The sequence below is a fragment of the Heptranchias perlo genome, chromosome 11 (genome assembly GCF_035084215.1).
Source record: "Heptranchias perlo isolate sHepPer1 chromosome 11, sHepPer1.hap1, whole genome shotgun sequence".
Taxonomy (NCBI): Eukaryota; Metazoa; Chordata; class Chondrichthyes; order Hexanchiformes; family Hexanchidae; genus Heptranchias; species Heptranchias perlo.
Window position 1 is genome coordinate 7,001,142 of NC_090335.1, and position 21,552 is coordinate 7,022,693.

General features: G+C 42.5%; 1 protein-coding gene across 4 annotated transcripts in view; it reads right to left on the reverse strand.

The window, feature by feature from the left end:
• LOC137327077 (acyl-coenzyme A thioesterase 9, mitochondrial-like) overlaps positions 1-21,552 on the reverse strand; it is a 75,600-nt gene that overhangs the window by 44,598 nt on the left and 9,450 nt on the right. For 2 of the 4 annotated variants that reach the window (XM_067992493.1, XM_067992491.1), the window contains exons 2-8: positions 13,125-13,225; positions 10,199-10,225; positions 9,580-9,625; positions 6,167-6,337; positions 6,009-6,046; positions 4,280-4,360; positions 242-345 (exon numbers count right to left, since the gene is read on the reverse strand). In XM_067992493.1, coding sequence (XP_067848594.1) covers positions 242-345; positions 4,280-4,360; positions 6,009-6,046; positions 6,167-6,337; positions 9,580-9,625; positions 10,199-10,225; positions 13,125-13,225 — 568 coding nt within the window. The remainder of the gene's footprint in view (positions 1-241; positions 346-4,279; positions 4,361-6,008; positions 6,047-6,166; positions 6,338-9,579; positions 9,626-10,198; positions 10,226-13,124; positions 13,226-21,552) is intronic. The other 2 variants (XM_067992494.1, XM_067992495.1) reach the window with 2 other exon arrangements.

Genomic DNA, 21,552 nt, shown 5'->3' on the forward strand with positions numbered 1-21,552 from the left:
CACCCTGTAGCTGGGGCCTGGCGTATCTGGTCCCAGCAGAGTTTGTGGCCGTTCCAAGTTACAACAGGAGTTTGCCGGAACAGTCACTCATTTTCAGCTCCAATATGTTTACCAGAACAATTTAATCGATATAACATCTAATGGCTAAAGATAAATTAAATTAACTCTTCAAAATAAATTTGTCAATTAAGAAAGAAAAACTCCTTGATTGCCAGTGACAATTTTTAAAGAGTGATCTAACCTGAGATACGTGCATCTGGACTTCCATGGAACTTTTTCCTACCCAGGTGACATTCCCAGTGAACCTCAGGTCACAGTTCGGCAGTATAGCCTTTTTGACCAGATCTAGAGAGGAGAAAAAAGTATTTTACAAGACAACATGAGATCTTTGACTACTTTCCATTGAACCTTCCACATGCCCATTACACACAGAATCTCACAGCCTTCAGTGTGTTCATGTTTTGGAATATACTTCATCACATTCATCTCAAAACAATTAATATTAATTACCGCTGGTAGAAGTGTCACCGCAGACCACGATGGACAAATGCTGTGACTTGAAAAGGAGTTATGTTTTGTCCTGTTGTTTGAACTGCACTGATTAGAGGTTTATTTCAATGTATGTTCCAGGGTAATCCTGGGGGCTTGTAATTATAGTAAATCCCTTCACTGAAGAGTTACTCTCATTCAGGATTTTCTAACAGAACACGACAGGAAAAGAAAAGTCGTTAAATCAACCTGTAAATAAACAAGTCTCACCATCCCCAGACCGGCTATAGTCATTACAAGACTCTTCTCTGCCCGTCCTCACAGCTATCTGTCTGTTGTCCCTCTTGCATTTAGATCTTCTGGCAGCTCAGCTTTTATATTCCACATGGTCTCTTCCCATCTGGGACTCATTCCATTAACTTTCAACGGCACAAACCTTTCATCATGCAGCACGCAAGGTCCTGCCTTCACAATCCTCTCACCATAACCTGCTCTGTTGCTGCATGTCGGCCATTCTCTCCCATTACTTTAGGGCGATCACTTTCCTTCCAGCTGATACTGAACAAACTCATTCCTCTGCTTCTTGATCAAGATTCAGCCCTCGGCACCATACATTAGTGTTGACTGGACACTAGCCTTAGACAACCTCCTTTTCAGGTGCCATGATAGATCTAAAGCCAACTGCTAGTCTATTCTCATCAAATCAGAGTCTCTGCAGCAATATGGAGGCCATAAGCAGAGAAGATTTAGTTACAAAGATCTTATGAAACTTGCATCCAGCACTGCAGAAAATGGCTGAGAACAGCAGCCCGCCATTTTTTATGTTATCCTCAATAAGAGTCAAAATGAAGATCGATGCTCTTCAGCAGAGATTGGTAAAACCCTCTTGTAAAGGGTTCACCCCACTTTAGAGCCCAAGAATCATCTGTTGGCAGATCTGTGGGCATCCTGAAATACATAGACAATATGAAAATGAAGCAGTATGGCCAGGCAGCAGAACATGCTGCTACCCACTGGTCTCCAGTGCCCTGAAGAACCTCCACTATAAACGGTAGCCCGTCCTAAACATGACCATGGTAGGGATATGGAAATTCACAAGTCATCCACTTGACTTTCTCGTCACGAAAGACAAGGTTCTTGGCCAGGGACGTGCCATCCTATACTGCACAGGGGTCATTTTACGAAACTGCTCTCCTGGCGCAGACCCTCACCCACTGGAGCTGGGAGCAGATCATAAAGCACTGGCATGGCTTGTCACCTGAATCTCTGAAACTGGATAAATTCCTTGTAATTCACATGTATGTTAGACATTGACAGCAGAGAAGGAGGCCTTTCGGCCCATCGTGTCTGTGCCATAGAAAGGGAAGAGCTGAGATATGAAAAGCACAAAGGATGAGCTTCGACGGGCCTAATGACACATCAGTAACTTGGGTGTACTTCCCCCTTTCCCCCCCCCCCCACTGATTCTCTGGCCATTCACTTGATGAGCAGAAAATTGTGGGGCGAACCCCCCACACCTGAAATCCTGACGTTTACTCCCGGTGGGCGATGTCCCGCACCAGGAACGTGATTTGGCAGGATCAGGACTCAATGACCTATCAAACTCCTTTTTGGTGGCCCACAGAACGGTGAGAAGATAAATATTACAAATGTGAAAGTCGCCATTTATATTCAGAGCAGATTCCAACTCTTGCTGCAGGGACCTCGAGACAAGACCCACCCCCCTCCCCTATGGCAATTCTAACTTTAACAGTACTAAGTGCCTGAACAAATGGGCCCAGATACTGAGAGGGGTCTCCTCTATTGCAACTCCCTGGGAAGTTGCCTTTACAAGGCTCACGGACAATGCCACCAACATCTTCTGGTTCGGCCACAACTGGAGTATTGTGTCCAGTTCTGGGCACTGCACTTCAGGAAAGATGTGAAGGCCTTACAAAGGGTGCAGAAGAGATTTACTAGAATGATTCCAGGGATGTGGGACTTCAGTTACATGGATAGACTGGAGAAGCTGGGGTTGTTCTCCTTGGAACAGAGACGGTTACGAGGAGATTTGAGAGAGGTATTCGGAATCATGAAGGGTCTAGACAGAGATAGAGAGAAACTGTTCCCATTGGCAGAAGGGTCAAGGATCAGAGGACATAGATTGGCAAAAGAACCAAAGGTGACATGAGGAAAAACTTTTTTTTTTTACACAGCGAGTGGTTAGGATCTGGAATGCACTGCCCGAGGGGGTGGTGGAGGCAGATTCAATCATGGCCTTCAAAAGGGAACTGGATAAGTACTTGAAAGGAAAAAATTTGCAGGGCTACGGGGAAAGGGCAGGGGAGTGGGACTAGCTGGGTTGCTCTTGCATAGAGCCAGCACAGACTCGATTGGCCAAATGGCCTCTTTCCGTGCTGTAACTTTTCTATGAATAGGTGATTCATTGAGGACTTAAGAAAAGTCAAGGATGAGAAAAGGACATTAGACCTCGAATTTCATCCTTTGTGCTTTTTTTTAAATCTCGTCTCTTCCCTATGGGCCGAACGGCCTCATTCTCTGCTGTCAGTGTTTATGGTTCTAACGCACCATGTGAATTACAAGGAATTTATCCATTTCAGAGATTCATATGACAAACCGTGATGGTGGTTTATGATCTGCTCCGAGCTTCAAGGCTTCTGCCCTGTAATTATAGGTAGAGGTATTTGCCATAATTTAAACTCGACGATTAGCAAATTGCGAATTTTGTTTGCATATTTTCTCTTCTCATTCAGACCCTTCCTTTGACGTGAAAGATTATCAATTTCGTTTCAAGCTGACAGCACTGAATTGCAAATTATAACAAAAGGGTGTCACCAATTGTTTGATGTAGGACGAAATGGTAAGGGCCATATTACAGATTGATACCTCAGATAACAACAATTTGCATTTATATAGCACCTTTAAAGTAGTAAAACGTTCCAGGGCGTTTCACAGGAGTGTTATCAAACAAAACTTGACATCAAGCTACATAAGAAGATATCAGGACAGATGACCAAAAGCTTGGTCAAAGAGGTAGGTTTTAAGAAGCGACTTAAAGAAGGGGAGCGAGGTAGAGAGGCGGAGAGGTTTAGAGATGGAGTTCTAGAGCTTATGGCCGTCAATGGTGGAGCGAAGGAAATCAGCCACGTGCAAAAGACCAGAATTGGAGGACCGCAGAAACCTCAGAGGATTCAGAGGGGATAGGCCGTGGGGGAGGGGGGGGGGGGGGGGGAGAGGAGGGGGGGTTAAGGGGGTGGGATTTGAACACAAGGACAAAAATTTTAAAATTGAGATGTTGCCGGACCTGGAGCCAATGTAGGTCAGCGAGCCCAGGGGGTGGTTGGTGCATCAGAAACATTTAGGATTAAAGTATTCCGTGCAGCCTCATGGACGGGCTGGTGTTATACAACGTGAGCTACAAAGCGTAGGGAGTGTGCATTTCACTACTTGTCAGAAATGGTCTCAATTCAGCACTTAATATACTCAGAAGTCAGATCCCCAGACTGACTCTTGAGTTGCACTATCACTTTGACATAGTACATCAAAAATAACTTTGTATCGTTGTGAATGCTGTAGTATAACATGGTAGTGTGATATAACAGCTCCCCACACCCGAACCAGTATTATTTGTTTTGGGAAGAGGTGAGGATTTTTATTTTCTCTCAAATAGTGAATTCAGTACATTAAATTACAGAAAACATGCTTGTGGAATGAAAACATTTTTGGATACTGTAAGACTTCTACGAGCAGTATTCATACTTTTACAATGTTGAGGAAAATGTAAACGTACCTATTTCATCAACAAGTGCGGTAACAATAGAAATAGGGCTTCTAGGACAATCAGTTTTGGCGTGCGTATAACTAATTAAAACTGCAAAACAAAAAGGAAATGTTAATTATACCACACGGAATTTTCAACAACTGACACTCCCAAACATCAACTTTATTGAAACGGGAACTATTTGCAATTTACCTTCACAGCTGCTTAAAATGAAGCAAATATGAATAAATGTTAAATTTAGATTTTTTTTCCTCCAAAAAGTTTGATAATTATGTTTGATGGGGGTTATGTTTAATTAAATATATTAAATGACCACTACATATGTTGATCACAAACCAATGGTGATGCATCAATTCATATTAACTTTTATGGAATTATAATGTGAAGTCATATGGTTTAATTTAATTTGTAAACAATGACATCTGCATGGAGTCTGTGAGACAAACTTGCAGCTGAAATTACTGCCCTTTTAAGCTCCAATTATTAACCCAATTGGATTCTAGTAAGAATAAAGAACTGCACAGCTTTTAAGTTATGTCTGTGCAATTTTTCTCAAGTTTTTTTTTTCATTTATTTTGGCAACCTTCCAAACATGTGCAGTCCACTTCTCATCTGCAACAACAACTTGTATTTATATATATCCACACAAAATACACAGAGGCACTGCTACTAGCCCATAACACAGCCTTTCCATTACTTTGCACTCACTTCCTGCTCCTTTGTATATCTTTCACCCTCTCCAAGTGCCTTCTCTCTCTCTCTCCAGGTACATTCTCCACCCCAGAACTGTGTCTCCTCCTCCCCCATTTCTCCCAACACATCCACCATCCAAACTATTAAAATTGCAAACTGCTAAGAATGTTTCGCACTTCACTGAACCCTCCATCCTATGGGATATGCCAGCACAGAAATAAAACTATTGTCGGAACTTCACTGCCAAAGATACTTCCAACAAGCTCTTTCGTGCCAAATAAATCATCTCCCACCAGTCACTCTCAACAAAGCCCAAGTTCATCTAAAACTTGAATATAACTCCCATATCTGAGCAGCCTCTTCCGATACTTCCCTCACATCCCTCCTCTGGATATAAGAAAAGCTCATCTCCAGCTAGTCTCCAATAACTCGCTTCATCCCAACACTTCTCACCTCTCTTCCCCCTCTCTCTACTTTATCAGTATTCTATGGTCAGTCCTACTATGAACCTTCCTCTCCTGGTCCTCCTAAGCTTCAGAAAGTTCATGCGATCTCCTACTCTAATTCATTCTAACCCAGGGCCTTGAAGTTTACCTCCTTCAGTATTGCCTTCCTCCCACAAAAATCCCAAACTTTGTTGTCACCGAATTGCTGTTTCCTGATTTGCCTCATCATCTACTCATTTCGACCTGGGCTTTGGCCTCTCATAGATTCCACACTGACCAGATAGAACTGTGACATTGCTGCATTCAGAATCAACATCCCCCAGTACTGCTCTACACACATCTCCCGTGTAGTGTTCAGTATATTTCCAAGTTTGTTGATTTAAAAAAATGACCATCACGAAGCAGGATAACAAGCTGATCATTGTGATTTAGGATCTGAAGATGCAGTAGAGGATGCCATGTACTCTCGACTCTTGTATTATCTTTACCATTTACTACCCTTTCAGACATTTCACACTATCTGCTGTTCTTGGTGTGCCTCTTGCTTAAGCCAAAAAAATTCCAATGGCTTTTTAAACTGTCATCTACCAGAGTTTTACCTCCAAATGAGTCGAGGTCTTCAAGGATCCTGCCAAATCTGTGTAAGGAAGAATACACCAAGACTCAATATAAAAATATTATATGTAATTTGAGAACGTTTGATGCCACAGTTAAAACGTAATTGAAACTATAAATCATAATTGATCAACTGCTGTACCTTATATGCTCATGTACATTCACGTACTTTTCTCTTAGGGCAGGCTGGCTTCCCAATGGTAGATAAGCCTCCAGATAACTGTCCTTCATTCGTCGACATGGCAAGTCTTCCTGGCGACTGACCAGTTGAGAACTTAATGAAGTTCTTTCCTTTACAGATTGGAGATGTTCACTGGAAAAGAGTTAAGATAAAACTAGAAGTGCAACCAATGCAGAATATCCAGTGAAAGTTGGATGGAAAGACATCGAGGTAAGGGTGCAGGAGACAAGAGAAAGGTTTTAAAAAGAAAGGGAGGGCAGGGTAAGGGATGACAGCGAGGGCAGTGCAGGGCACCTTTAAAAACTGACAATGGTGATATTGTAAATGAAAATAAGGAAATGGCAGATGTTAAATAATTACTTTGCATCAGTATTTACAGTAGAGGAAGAGGACAGCATGCCGGACACCCCAAGGAAACTAATTTTGAATCAGGGACGGGGACTCACCATAATTAACGTAAGCTAATTAACAGTAATGAAGAAAATAATGGCACTAAAGAGTGACAAATCCCCAGGACCAGATGGTTTCCATCCCAGGGTTTTAAAGGAAGTAGTTGAGAACATTGCAGATGCCCTAACTATAATCCTTCAATGTTCTCTTGATTCAGGAACCGTTCCTTTAGATTGGAAAACTGCACAGCTATTTAAGAAAAGTGAAAGAGGGAAACCAGGAAATTACAGACCAGTTAGCCTATTCCTAGAGTCTATAATTAAGGATAGTGTGACTGAACACCTTGAAAATCTTCAGCTGATCAGAGCGCGCCATCCTGACTTTGTAAAGGGGAGCTCATGCCTGACGAACTTGATTGAATTTTTTGAAGAGGTGACTAAAGTAGTGGACAGGGGAATGTCTATGGATGTTTATATGGACTTTCAAAAGGCATTTGAGAAGGTCCCACATAAGAGACTGTTAGCTGAAGATGAAGCTCGTGGAATTGAGGGCAAATCATTGACGTGGTTAGGAAATTGGCAGGAAACAGAGAGTAGGGATAATGGGCAGGTACTCAAATTGGCAGGATGTGGCTAGTGGTATCCCACAGGGATCTGTGTTGCGGACTCAACTATTCACTGTATTTATTAACGACTTAGATGGCGGGATAGAGAGCCACATATCCAAGTTTGCTGATGACTCAAAGATAGGCAGCATTGTAAGCAGTGTAGATGGAAGTGAAAAATTACCGGGAGATATTAATAGATTAAGTGAATGGGCAAAACTGTGGCAAATGGATTTCAGTGTGGGCAAGTGCGAGGTCATCCACTTTGGACCTAAAAAGGATAGATCAGAGTACTTTCTAAATGGTGAATAGCTCTAAACAGTGGAGGTCCAAAGAGACTTAGGGGTCCATGTACATAGATCATTAAAATGTCATGGACAGGTATAGAAAATAATCAAAAAGGCTAGTGGAATGTTGGCCTTTATATCTAGAGGACTAGAATATAAGGGGGTAGAAGTTATGCTACAACTATACAAAACCCTGGTTAGACCACACCTGGAATACTGTGTTCAGTTCTGGGCACCGCACCTTCGGAAGGATATATTGGCCTTGGAGGGAGGGCAGCGTAGGTTTACTGGAATGATACCTAGACTCAAAGGGTTAAATTACGAGGCGAGATTACACAAACTAGGGTTGTATTCCCTGGAATTTAGAAGATTAAGGGGTGATGTGATCGAAGTTTTCAAGATATTAAGGGGAAGTAATAGGGTAGATAGAGGGAAACTATTTCTGCTGATTGGGGAGTCTAGGACTAGGGGACATAGCCTAAAAATTAGAGCCAGGATTTGCAGGAGTGAATTTAAGAAACATTTCTAGCTGTAAAGGGTGGTAGAAGTTTGGAACCCTCTTCCGCAAACGACAGTTGATGCCAGCTCAATTGTTAATTTTAAATCTGAGATTGATAGATTTTTGTTAACCCAAGGTATTAAGGGATAAGGGGCTAAGGCGGGTATATGGAGTTAGGTCACAGATCGGCCATGATCTCATTGAATGGCAGAACAGGCTCGAGGGGCTAAACGGTCTACTCCTGTTCCTATCTTCCTATGGAGCAATAGTGGGGAAAGGAATAGGAGAATGTCTCCCCTCTGAACCCACAGCGATCAAATCCCCTCTTCCCCACATTCCATTGAGCCTTTCACCGGGTTCAACTGCTCTTACCCTGGTGGGGGGGGGGGTTGGTGGTTGTGGGGGAGGAAGGGTGATGGAAGTGAGGGAGGGAGGGCTAGAGATTGAGTTAATGGGAAAGAGAGATGATAGGGAGGGGAGGATATAGGCCTGGAGGGATGGTGCAAATGGGAAGGGATAAGGAAGGCAAAGGAGGAGGGAGGAAGCAGGGTGGATGGGATGGTAGGTGAGAGGGAGATAGAGACAAGGAGCAAAAGGCAGAAGGAGCAAGCTGGATGGAGAGGAGATGGAGTGTTGGGCTCCTGAAGCAGATATCAGGCAAGGGGATAGGGGCACAGCCCGAGTTGCATTGCTTTCCTTTGCTGTCCTACGGACCTCTTACCCACCATCCCGGCCTGTGACCTGGACAGATCCCGTCCCCACCTGCAACTAGAAACCTGCCTACAGCCCTGACCAGCTTCCCAACAATGAAAAGAAGAGAGAGGTGAGCGAGGGCAAAAGAACAGAGGAGAGCATGAACTAGTCAAAGTGAACCGCCCCCCCAGCCTCCGTCTCTCCAGTCTTTTATCATAACTCAGGCCTTCAACACTGGAACAGCCTCGTGCCTCTTCTCTGCACCTGCCTCCGTGTGTCAATGACTCACTTGTGTTGCAGTGACCAGAACTAGAAATATTATTGGAGGCCGGGTCTGACCAGATCTCCACTTCCTCCATTTAACTATGTAGCTCAACATTCTGTTGGTTTTGTTGATTGCTGCTGTGCATTGGTTGGACAGGTTTAGTGTCAAGACTCCCTAGTTTCTTTCAGTTTCAGGTTCAGCTATTTCAACACCATTCGTGCAGTAAGTGTTGCCTATTTTTACTTCCTACGTGCGTTACTTTGCACTTGTCAGCATTACATTGTGTCAGTTATTCTTCTACCACATATATAATCCGTCCAACTCACTGGGTAATTTCTCAACTCCCTCCTCTGATCACGCTGCCCCTCCTAGTTTATCATCTGCAAATTTTACCACTTGAAATACGGTTCTGAATCGAGGCAATTTATTCAAGTTAGGAACAGCCGTAGTCCCATCACTGAACCTTGAGGCACCTTGCTTACTATCTCCCCACCCCGACAGTTAGCAAAAGATTACTCAATACCCAAAGGCTACAAGAGAAAAATGTACATCATATTCTTATATTTCCATTATTACAACATACTCTTAAAATTACATTGCGCATTTGTTAAATAGTTGAACCTTGTATCACCATACCTCCAGTTTTTAGACGCACCAACGATATTCTGCAGTTCCAGCCGTACTGAACAAAAAGAGGGTCTTAATTAACGTCAAATCAGATTTAAACTTTTATCTTGAAAAAGTATTTTCCTTCAAATACATTTTGCTATTGCTGAACTGATAACTGCCAAAACAGACACAAAAAGTAAAATCTTGAAACTAAAACGATATTTTATATTAGAAAATAAAAGCAAAATACTGCAGATGTTTGAAATCTGAACTAAGAACAGAAAATGCTGGAAACACTAAGCCAGTCAGGCAGCATCTGTGGAGAAAGAAACAGAGTTAACGTTTCAGGTCGATGACCATGAGTTCTGCTGAAAGGTCATCGACCTGAAACTCTTTCTCTCCACAGATGCTGCCTGACCTGCTGAGTGTTTTCCAGCATTTTCTGTTTTGATTCCTATAAATTAAAGGCTTATTGACTCTATGGATACAGTTACTATATATACATATACATATATATATATATATATATATATATATATAAAAATAAATGAATGCACTAAATATTCAGAACCTGCTTTAGCAGATATGGTGCTCTTGGTAACTTTAAGTCACGGTATTCTACCAATCTTCCAGCTGTGCCACTCACCATCATTCATTAACCGTTTGGAATGTCCTGTGGAGGGAAAATACAAAGAAGGACTGAGCTTTGGGCTAGGTTTCTAAAAGGCACCGGATCACAGTTTTACAACTACAACTGAATACAAGCTAAATAAATGTTGTAATAAAAACTAAATATTAACCAAATATTTTAATCTGCCTTATTAACACATTCTTCTACAGAACCTCCTAAACCCACGACCTCTACCACCTAGAAGGACAAGAGCAGCAGGCACATGGGAACACCACCACCTGCACGTTCCCCTCCAAGTCACACACCATCCCGACTTGGAAATATATCGTCGTTCCTTCATCATCGCTGGGTCAAATTCCTGGAACTCCCTACCTAACAGCACTGTGGGAGAACCTTCACCACACGGACTGCAGTGGTTCAAGAAGGCGGCTCACCACCACCTTCTCAAGGGCAATTCGGGATGGGCAATAAATGCTGGCCTTGCCAGTGACACCCACATCCCATGAATGAATTAAAAAAACATTATTGCATTTTTTTCATAAAGTAAATCTTGAAGAAAACTATGTTATCAGCGGTGTGCAATTTATGACTGTGAAGGAGATTTGTTCAGTTATCACCTCTGGTCCGGTCAATGCCACATTCTCAAATAAGCCCAGCAGTACTGACTTCAGCTACTTTCATTCTTCTTCAGAAACTAAAACCCAAAGCAGGCACTGAGCAAGATTACTTGTTATGTTCTCTTCAGACTGAACATCTTTAGAGCTTCACAATCTATGTTACATCAAAATTACAGCACAAAAACAGACCATTCGGCCCAACTGGTCTATGCCAGCATTTATGCTCCACACGAGCCTCCTCCCTCCCTATTTCATCTAATCCTATCAGCATACTCTTCTCCCTCATGTGCCTCTCTAGTTTCCCCTTAAATGCATCTATGCTATTTGCCTCAACTCCTCCTTGTGATAGAGTGGTAAGAATGTGGATCGCGCTGAGTAAAGAAGTTTCTCCTGAATTCCCTATTGGATTTATTAGCGACTATTTTATATTGATGACCTCTAGTCTTAGACTGTCCCACAAGTGGAAATATTTTCTCTACATCTACCCTATCAAGCCCTTTCATTATCTTAAAGACCTCTATCATGTCACTCCTCAGCCTTCTCTTTCCTAGAGAAAAGAGTCCCAGCCTGTTCAGTATATCCGCTCAGTTCTCGTATCATCCTTGTGAATCTTTTTTGTACCCTCTCAAATGCCTCTATATTCTTTCTATAATATGGAGATCAGAACTTTGCACACTACTCCAAATGTGGTGTAACCAAGGTTCTGTACAAGTTTAACATAACTTCTCTGCTTTTCAATTCTGTCCATCTAGAAATGAATGCTTGTGCTTGGTTTGCTTTTTTATGGCTTTATTAACCTGCATCACTACTTTTAGTGATGTGTATCTGCACCCCCAGATCCCTCTGCTTCTCTATCCTGTTTAAACTCTTCTTATCCAATTAGTATGCAGCCTCCTTATTCCTCCTACCAAAATGCACACCTCACACTTATCTATATTGAAATTCATTTGCCAATTACACGCCCCACTCTGCAAGTTTATTAATATCCTCTTGCATTTTGATACATTCTTCCTTTGTATTAACTACACCCCCCAATTTGGTGTCGTCCGCAAATTTTGAGATTGTACTTCCAATTCCTGAATCGTTATGTAAATTGTGAACAACAGTGGTCCCAGCACCGATCCCTGTGAAACACCACTTCCCACTTTTTGCCAGTTTGAGTAGCTATTCTTAATCCCTATTCTATTTTCTGTTTTGTAGCCAACTTGTTATCCATTCTGCTACCTGTCCCCTGACTCCACATGCTCTGACCTTAGTCATGAGTCTACAGTGTGGTACCTTATCGAAGGCCTTTTGAAAGCCTGTTGGTCATTGGCACAACTGAAATGGCCTCCAGGGTTGGAGACCTCCGATGGCAATTCTCCAATGGAAGAGGAAATTTAATACAGGATTTTTTATAATATATAATCACACATTTTTTTAAAAAAACGGCAATATTGAGAAATTACTTTGAACAAAAAGCCTTTTCTTCCCCTTAAGTAACTCCCTGGTGTTTGAGTTTTGCCACTTCCTATCTCACTAGCTTGTGAAAATGAGCCAGTCAAGTTCTCAGGACATTCCCCTATAGCTACAGTTGGGTGTCTGGTTGTTGCAATCTTGAATGCATCAAGAATGAAGTCACCTTCGGCATTTAAAAAAAAAAAATTGCTGATGATGCTGTCATCCCCCCAGTTACTCATGGTACAAGATAACGTTTTTTTTTTAAGCAGTGGCCAGTGTCAAACTAAATCCCCCTGCCCTCCACCATGCACGGCATTACTTTGACTGAATAATGGTCCCGCCAGTGACTTGATGAATGGATGGAAACAACTGGTTCCTAGAACTGTAAGAGGCACGTTATGCCCTTACATTGACAAGTAATATGACGGCCGCTGGGGGAAGGTGAGAATGCTACCAAGAGAGCCAAGGTGTCACCTCAGCTCTGGTGCCAAAACAGTCTCTCAATAGGAATGAAAAATGCCTATCCTCTACCAGCTCTCCAGCCTGTTGCCATTTTTAATGCTGGCAAAAGTGCCTCCGATGCCCTCCACACTGCACTTTCCCCACCTGACTTGCAATTACCAGGATTGTCCCAGAGATCTGTCAATCAAAATAAGAACGATTTGGATAGTCATGTGCTTACCAGCAACCAATAAGATTGCTAGAAAGTGACATGACTGGAAAGGTCACGTGACAACCACTGGCAGAAGTCACATGATCTTTACTGGCCCATCAGGTAACTGAAAAGAGAAAGACATGTTTATTACACAAGATGTTGCAACATTTAATTATTAGTCCAACAGAAAACCTCTGTGGTGGGCAGAATAAGACAACTGGTTCAATACCTTCAGTCAGTTCTGGAGAACATCCCTGAGAATGCAAACTCCTAGACAGAGAAGTACGTGGCCTGACGAGAACGGAAGAAATACTCTGTAGCATCCGATACCTTTTTTAAAAAAAAGTACTTTGTAGTTTTAGGAAAAACAGACGTTTTACTTTTAACCAGCAATATTGAACATTCCATATAGATTTTGTTCTGATTAGCAAAGAGAAAATACCGTGCATTACTTGTTGTCATGTTGTGAGGAGGCTGAAAATGTAGCAACTGGCCTGCATTAGATTGCCCATCTGTAATATGGATTCATTTAGACCTTCCCCTGCCAATTCAAGTTTAAGATCAGAAAGCCAGCTATTGGTAACCAACAGGAAGGAGGAATTTCGGTTCTGCAGAATAAAAGAGGAACTCTAATGATAAAAAAAATTCAAATAAGGATATGAAGAGGTCAGAGGATAAAATGCTTTTATACTAAGCAAAAAGCATTAAGAATAAAACTACTGGGCTATTAATTTTAAAATTCTCATCCTTATTTTCAAATCCCTCCATGGCCTCGCCCCTCCCTATCTCTGTAAGCTCCTTCAGCCTTCCAACCCTCCGAGAGCTCTGCGCTCCTCTAATTCTGGCCTCTTATACATTCTCTACACCCTTCACTCCACCATTAGTGGCCGTGCCTTCAGCTGTCTAGGCCCCAAGTTCTGGAATTCCCTCTCTAAACCTCTCAGCCTCTCCTTTTTTAAGACGTTCCTTAAAACTACCTCTTTGACCAAGATTTTGGTCACCTGTCCTAATGTCCCCTTCTTTGGCTCAGTTTCAATTTTTGTCTGATTACGCTCCTGAGAAGCGCCTTAGAGCATTTTAGTACATTAAAGGCATTATATAAAGACAAGTTGTTTTTTGGGTATACAAAGCAATTGGCACCACAGTTCTGGATATCAATCTCTGCCAAAATCCCGACAAGGTGTAAAGCATTCGATCAGATCAATCTCACCCTCCAAAACAGGGAGATTGTATATAGGGTGATTTACCCTGCCTGGCTTCACAAACTGACAGAGGACACTACAATATAAAAAAAAGACTTGCATTTATATAGCACTTTTCATGACTTAGGATGTCCCAATGCACTTTACAGACAAATAGGTACTTTTGAAGTGTAGTCACTGTTGTAATGTAAGAAATGCAGCAACCAATTTGCTCATAGCAAGATCTCACAAACAACAATGAGATCATGACCAGATCATCGGTTTTTAAATGATGTTGATTGAGGAATAAATATTGGCCAGGACACTGGGGAGAATTCCCCTGCTCTTCTTCCAATAGTGCCGTGGAATCTTTGACGTCCACCTGAGGGGGCAGATGGGGCCTCGCTTTAACGTCGCATCCGAAAGCGCTATATAAATGCAAGTCTTTCTTTTTATATTGTAAAGTCCTCTGTAAGTTTGTGAAACCAGGCAACTGGGACAGCAACTTTTGGATATTCATACGTAACTGCGCATCTGCACCTCGCCCGAAGTTGCTGTACCATTTACCCCTAAATTTCTCTACTCCCCTCGCTGTTAGTCTTGCCATTATTTTGACAGCAAATTCTGGCCCAATACCTTCAGCAACAGCTGAAAGGGAAAATTGAAAAAAGACATTTAAAAACAGATTGCGTCTGCATCTGGCCTGCTGAAGTCACGAGATGGTTCCCACACCATGCAATACGAGCAGGATGACCCTCCAAAAAAGGATTTTAAAAAAATAGGGTCCCCTTGACCCCAAATGAAGTCAGCACAGTAACAGATACCATCCACTTTGATCACCCGAAAGATATAATTAGCAGCCCAAAGTACAGCTTTCTCCTTTGTATGTGGGGAAAACATAAGAAACTGGCCTGACACCAAGGCTGAGGCAAGCATGCCACAGAGAAAAGGGGCAGCATCCAAAAGAAACAGTATAAACAAAACACAATTGCAGATGTTGGAAATCTGTAAAAGAAAAAACAGAAAATGTTGGAAACACTCAGCGGATCAAGCAGTATCTGTGGAGAGAAAGAAAGAACTTGGCCTAGAGTTTGATAGTTTTATCAGTGCAATCCGGCCAAAATCAGTGCAAAAGATTGAGAAAACTCAAGCCTAATTTACGTCAAGTGTAAATCGAGTTTCCGTGATCTTTTACATTGGTTTAAAAATAATTGCGCTGATGCTGGCCCCGCCCCCAAATCGAAATAACGAGGATAGTGAGTTTCCGTCGATTGCGGCCATTCAAGGAGGGTCTTCAAATTAAGCTAGTTTTCCTTGGCGCACTGGCATGTTTTTAAAGTTTTTACATATTAAAAAACATTTAATTTACTAAGGAACTGACTAGCGTACATCAATGAAAGTAGTAAATGGTTCAGTATAGTTTTTTTTAAGTCATTTTTTAAAGTGATTTTAAATCAGGTTATTCACAGGTGGAGGACTGGACACTTATTAAAAATGCTTATTTTTTGTGATAAGCCCATTTTTGGCTGTATTAATAAAACTGCACCAGGTTATCACTCTTAAATACATCAAGGAATATTTTTTAATACAACGTCCCAAAGCGCTTCACAGACAATGAAGTATTTTTGAAGTGTAATCACTGCTGTAATGTAGGGAAGTACAGCAGCCGAAGTGCACACAGTCAGATCCCATAAATAAGATAAATGACCAGATAATCTGTTTTAGTGATACTGGATGAGATTTCAATATTAGCCAGGGCACCAGGAGAACCCTGTTCTTCTTTGAACAGTGTCACGGGATCTTTTACATCCACCTGAGGGGGCAGATTCGGTTTAACATCTCATCCAACATAACTCTTTTTCTTCCTTTCGGGTGTCAAGGACCGCAAGCTTCAACAACTCCTTGATACCAACACCCCTCCTGATCCTTCTTCCCCATCACTTTCCTCTGATCCCAACCCTCCCTCCAATCTCACCCTTTGTCGTGTTTTCACTTTCCCCTCTCTGACCCCGAACGATCAGTCCTCAGCAAAGGCCTTAGTTTCATCCCCTTACGTCCCCACTTCAATGAATTTCGAGCTCTTCTTCCGTTGCCTTCGCCTCCGCGCCCACTTCTTTGGCCAGGAGTCTTCCCCCCGCACATCTTCTCAATTCTCGTTCCACCTGCTGGACCCCTCCCTCTGGCCTCTAACTCCCTTGATCTGGGAACTGCCGGTGTGACATCGGCCATCTCATTTCTCTACTCCCCTCACTCACTCTAATCTACCTGCCTCTGAACTTGCAGCACTCTGTCTCAGGTGCAACCCTGACATTATCAAACCTGCTACTTGTTTGTTGTTGCTAGTTACAGCTCCTCTAGACCCTGTATTGTTTCTTTACTTGTCCCATTACCACCCTCATTTGCCTTGCACCATCATCACTTTTGTTATTTAATCATTCCTGCCCTCCATCCTATCACAGACCTTCCCTTTTGTTCTTTCCTCCCCCACCTTTCCCGGGCTCTGTACTTGTTTATAAACTGTCTCTAACTTCTCCCAGTTCTGACGAAAGGTCATCGACCTGAAATGTTGACTCTGTTTCTCTCTCCATCGATGCGGCCTCACACGCTGAGTAGTTCCAGTATTAACAAAAACAGGTTTAATTACTCGTTCCATGTTTGCCTAGGGCTGATCACGTACTCTGAGTGGAGACTGATATAAAACTGGCTGTGTACTGTGGTGATTTGCAGTGCGAGTGCCTGGAATGGGTATTGATCCATTGGCTGTGGACAAATAAACAGCCTGCCTCCATGCCAGGACATTATTTAGGGGAACCCTGCACTCAGCAGTAACCGCCCTCAGTTTAGATTACGAGCCAATTCACAATCCAAAATATGTTGTGAGTGGAGTATTTATTTGACGGCTGCAGAGTGCCTAATGGAAATGGATTTTTGTTTGAAAAAAAGGAATGTTGAAGGAGTGGGAGGAGGAGAGGTGTCTGATGGAGAAACACTGGCACAGACTTGTTGGGTTCTATTTCTGTGCTGTAACATTCTATGAATTAACTGAATATATTAACTATTTTTTGCTCTTCATCCATCCCCAGCATCCTTTAATGGTCTCATCTCTTCCTCTTACATTATAGTCCTGGAAAAAAGGAGACATGCTTTCAGGTTTCCGGCATTCTTTCCAGTGAGTTACCTCATCTTTCTGCCTCATGCTTTTCTAGTTTAATTTTGTATCGTCTTGTAAATTCAATTAGGAGCCTGTTTTTTTTTGTAAAGGCTGTGCTCACTAGTTCATGTTAATTCTTTATGCGTTTGAAGACACTTGACCTCAACTGGAGGATTTAATGACCACGCATTCTGTTTTAAGAACATTAAGAAATAGGAGTAGGCCATACAGTCCCTCGAGCCTGCACCGCCATTCAAGATCATGGCTGATCTTCTACCTCAACTCCACTTACCCGCCCTATCCCCATATCCTCCCATAGTGTGCAAAAATCTATCTATCTCAGTCTTGAATATACTCAACGACTGAGCATTCAGAGCCCTCTGGGGTAGAGAATTCCAAAGATTCAAAACCTTCTCAGTGAAGAAATGTTTTCTCATCTCAATTCTAAATGGCCGACTTCTTATCCTGAGACTATGGCTCCTAGTTCTAGACTCGCCAGCCAGGGGGAACAGCCTCTCAGCATCTACCCTGTCAAGCCCCTTCAGAATCTTATATGTTTCAATGAGATCACCTCACATTCTTCTTACTCCAGAGAGAATAGGCCCATTCTACACAATCTCTCTTCAAAGGACAACCCTCTCATCCCAGGAATTAATCTATTGAACCTTTGTTGCACCGCTTCTAAGGCAAGTATATCCTTCCTTAGATAAGGAAACCAAAACTGTACACAGTACTCCAGATGTGGTCTCACCAAAGCCCTATATAATTGCAAGACATCCGTACTCTTATACTGCAATGCCCTTGCAATAAAGGCTAACATACCATTTACTTTCTTAATTGCTTGCTGTATCAGCAGGTTAACTTTGTGATTTGTGTACAAGGACACCTAAATCCCTCTGAATACCAACATTTACTAGTCTCTCACCTTTTAAAAAATATTCTACTTTTCTATTCTTCCTACCAAAGTGGATAATTTCACATTTCCCCACATTATACTCCACCTTTTTGCCTAATCACTTAACCTGTCTATATCCCTTTGTAGCCTCTTTGCATCCTCCTGACAACTTAATTTCCCACCTAGCTTTGTATCATCAGCAAACTTGGATACACTATACTCGATCCCTTCATTTAAATCATTAATAGATTGTAAATAGCTGAAGCCCAAGCACTGATCCTTGCGACACCCCACTAGTTACAACCTGCAACCTGAAAATGACCTATTTATTCCTACTCTGTTTTCTGTCCGTTAACCAATCCTCAATATATGCTAATATATTACCTCCAATCCCATGAGCCCTAATCTTGTGTAACCACCTCTTGTGTGGCACCTTATCGAATGCCTTTTGAAAATCTAATTATACTACATCCACTGGTTTCCCCTTATCTACCCTGCTAGTTACACCCTCAAAAAATTCGAATAGATTTGTCAAACACGATTTCCCTTTCATAAAAGTGTGTTGACTTTGCCTAATCATATAATGATTTACTAAGTGCCCTGTTACACGCCCTTGATAATAGATTCTAGCATTTTCCCTACTACTGATGTCAGGCTAACTGGTCTACAGTTCCCTGTTTTCTCTCTCTCTCTCCTTTCTTGAATAGCAGGGTTACATTTGCTGCCTTCTAATCCACGGAGACCATTCCAGAATTCCCTAGATTCTCGAAGATCAAAACCAATGCATCCACCATCTCTGCAGCTACCTCTTTTAAAACCCTAGAATGTAGGCCATCAGGTCCAATGCATTTGTCAGCTTTTAGTCCCATTAATTTCTCCAGTACCTTTTCTTTACTAACATTAATTACTTTAAGTTCCTCCCTCTCATTAGGCCCTTGGTTCTCCACTATTTCCTGTATGCTTTTTGTGTCTTCCACTGTGAAGACAGATACAAAATATTTGTTTAACATCTGCCATTTCCTGATTCCCCATTATAATTTCTCCAGTCTCAGCCTCTAAGTGACCCATGTTTACTCTCGCTAATCTCTTCCTTTCTACATACTTGTAGAAGCTCTTACAATCTGTTTATAGTTTTCCTGCTAGTTTACTCTCATATTCTATTATCACCCTCCATCAATTTTTTGGTCATCCTTTGCTGATTTCTAAAACCCTCCCAATCCTCAGGCTTACTACTTTTATCTCTCCCCTTGCACACTTAAAACAGTGAAAATAGTCTTGCAAAGTTACCACTGTTTCCATTAGAACAGAGATTTCGGGGAGGTTTGATAGAAGTGTCTAAAATTATAAAAGAAATGAGACAAGGTAGATAGAAACAGACTGATCCCAGTGGTTCAGGGGTCTAGAACAAGAGAACAGAGATACAAGATTAAATGAAATGAGGTCAAATGTGGTGAGAAAGAAAGGTAAGAACATGCATTTATAAAGAGCCTTTCACAACATTCCATAAGGGCTTCACAGACAATGAAGTGTTTTTGAAGTGTAACCATTGTTGTAATGTTGGGAAACACAGCAGCCAAATTGCACAAAGCCAGTTCCCATAAATGAGATAAATGACCAGATGATCTATTTTTAGTGATGTTGGTTGAGGGATAAATATCAGACAGGGCACCAGGAGAACTCCCTGCTCTTACTTTGAATAGTGTCATGGGATCTTTTACATTCAGCTGAGGACAGGCTCAGTTTATCATCTCTTCCAAAAGACGTCACCTCCAACAGTACAGCCCTCCCTCAGTACTGCACTGGAATGTCAGCCTGGATGATGTGCTTAAGTCTCTAGTGTAGGACTTGAACCCCATGACCTTCTAACTCTGAGGTGACAGTGAAACTCACTGAGCCAAGGCTCACCATCAAAACTCAGGGTGCACACCCAACATTGTCACCTCATATGCTCTCTCCACAGATGTTGCCTGACTTGCTGAGTGCTGAGTATTTCCTGTTTTTGTTTCAAAAATGTTTGCCAGGGCTAATCATGTACTCTAATTATTCTGAGTGGAGACTGATATAAAACTGGCTGTGTACTGTGGTGATTTGCAGTGCGAGTGCCTGTGTATCCGGAATGGGTATTGATCCATTGGCAGCAGACAAATAAACAGCCTGCCTCCATGCCAGGACTTTAGGGGAACCCTGCACTCAGCAGTAACCGCCCTCAGTTTAGATTATTAGCCAAGTCACAATCCAAAAATCCTGGTGCCAGGGTCAAGGATGTCACTGAGCGGCTACAGAACATTCTGAAGGGGGAGGGTGAACAGCTAGAGGTTGTGGTCCATATCGGTACCAACAACATAGGTAGAAAAAGGGATGAGGTCCTGCAGGAAGAGTTTAGGGAGTTAGGAAATAGATTAATAAGCGGGACCTCAAAGGTAGTAATCTCCGGATTACTCCCAGAGCCACGTGCTAGTGAGTACAGAAATAGGAGGATAGAGCAGATGAATGCGTGGCTGGAGAGATGGTGCAGGAGGGAGGGCTTTAGATTCCTGGGGCATTGGGACCAGTTTTGGGGGAGGTGGGATCTGTACAGGCTGGACGGGTTGCATCTCAACAGAGCTGGGACCAATGTCCTTGCGGGGAGGTTCACTAGTTCTGTGGAGGAGGGGTACCAGGATGTAGCATTGGAAAGGAAAAACAAGGTGCACAAAGGATAGGGAGAGACAGATTGCACTAGAGTAAGAAATGGAACGGTATTAGATGGGATCAGACTAAGATATGTTTACAGTGCATGTGTGTAATGCACGAAGCGTGGTAAATAAGGTTGGTGAGCTGCAGGCGCAATTAACCATACGGGAATATGATGTTGTGGTGATAACGGAGACCTGGCTCAAAAAAGGGCAGGATTAGGTACTAAATAATCATGGATACAAGGTGTTCAGGAAAGGGGAGGAGGTGTGGCAGTATTGCTGCAGGAGTTCCTCAGGGCAGTGTCCCAGGCCCAACCATCTTCAGCTGCTTCATCAATAACCTTCCCTCCATCATAAGGTCAGAAATGGGGATGCTTGCTGATGATTGCACAGTGTTCAGTTCCATTCGCAACCCCTCAAATAATGAAGCAGTCCGAGCCGGCATGCAGCAAGACCTGGACAACATCCAGGCTTGGGCTCATAATTGGCAAGTAACATTCGCGCCAGATAAGTGCCAGGCAATGACCATCTCCAACAAGAGAGAGTCTAACCACCTCCCCTTGACATTCAACGGCATTACCATCGCCAAATCCCCCACCATCAACATCCTGGGGGTCACCATTGACCAGAAACTTAACTGGACCAGCCATATAAATACTGTGGCTACGAGAGCAGGTCAGAGGCTGGGTATTCTGCGGCGAGTGACTCACCTCCTGACTCCCCAAAGCCTTTCCACCATCTACAAGGCACAAGTC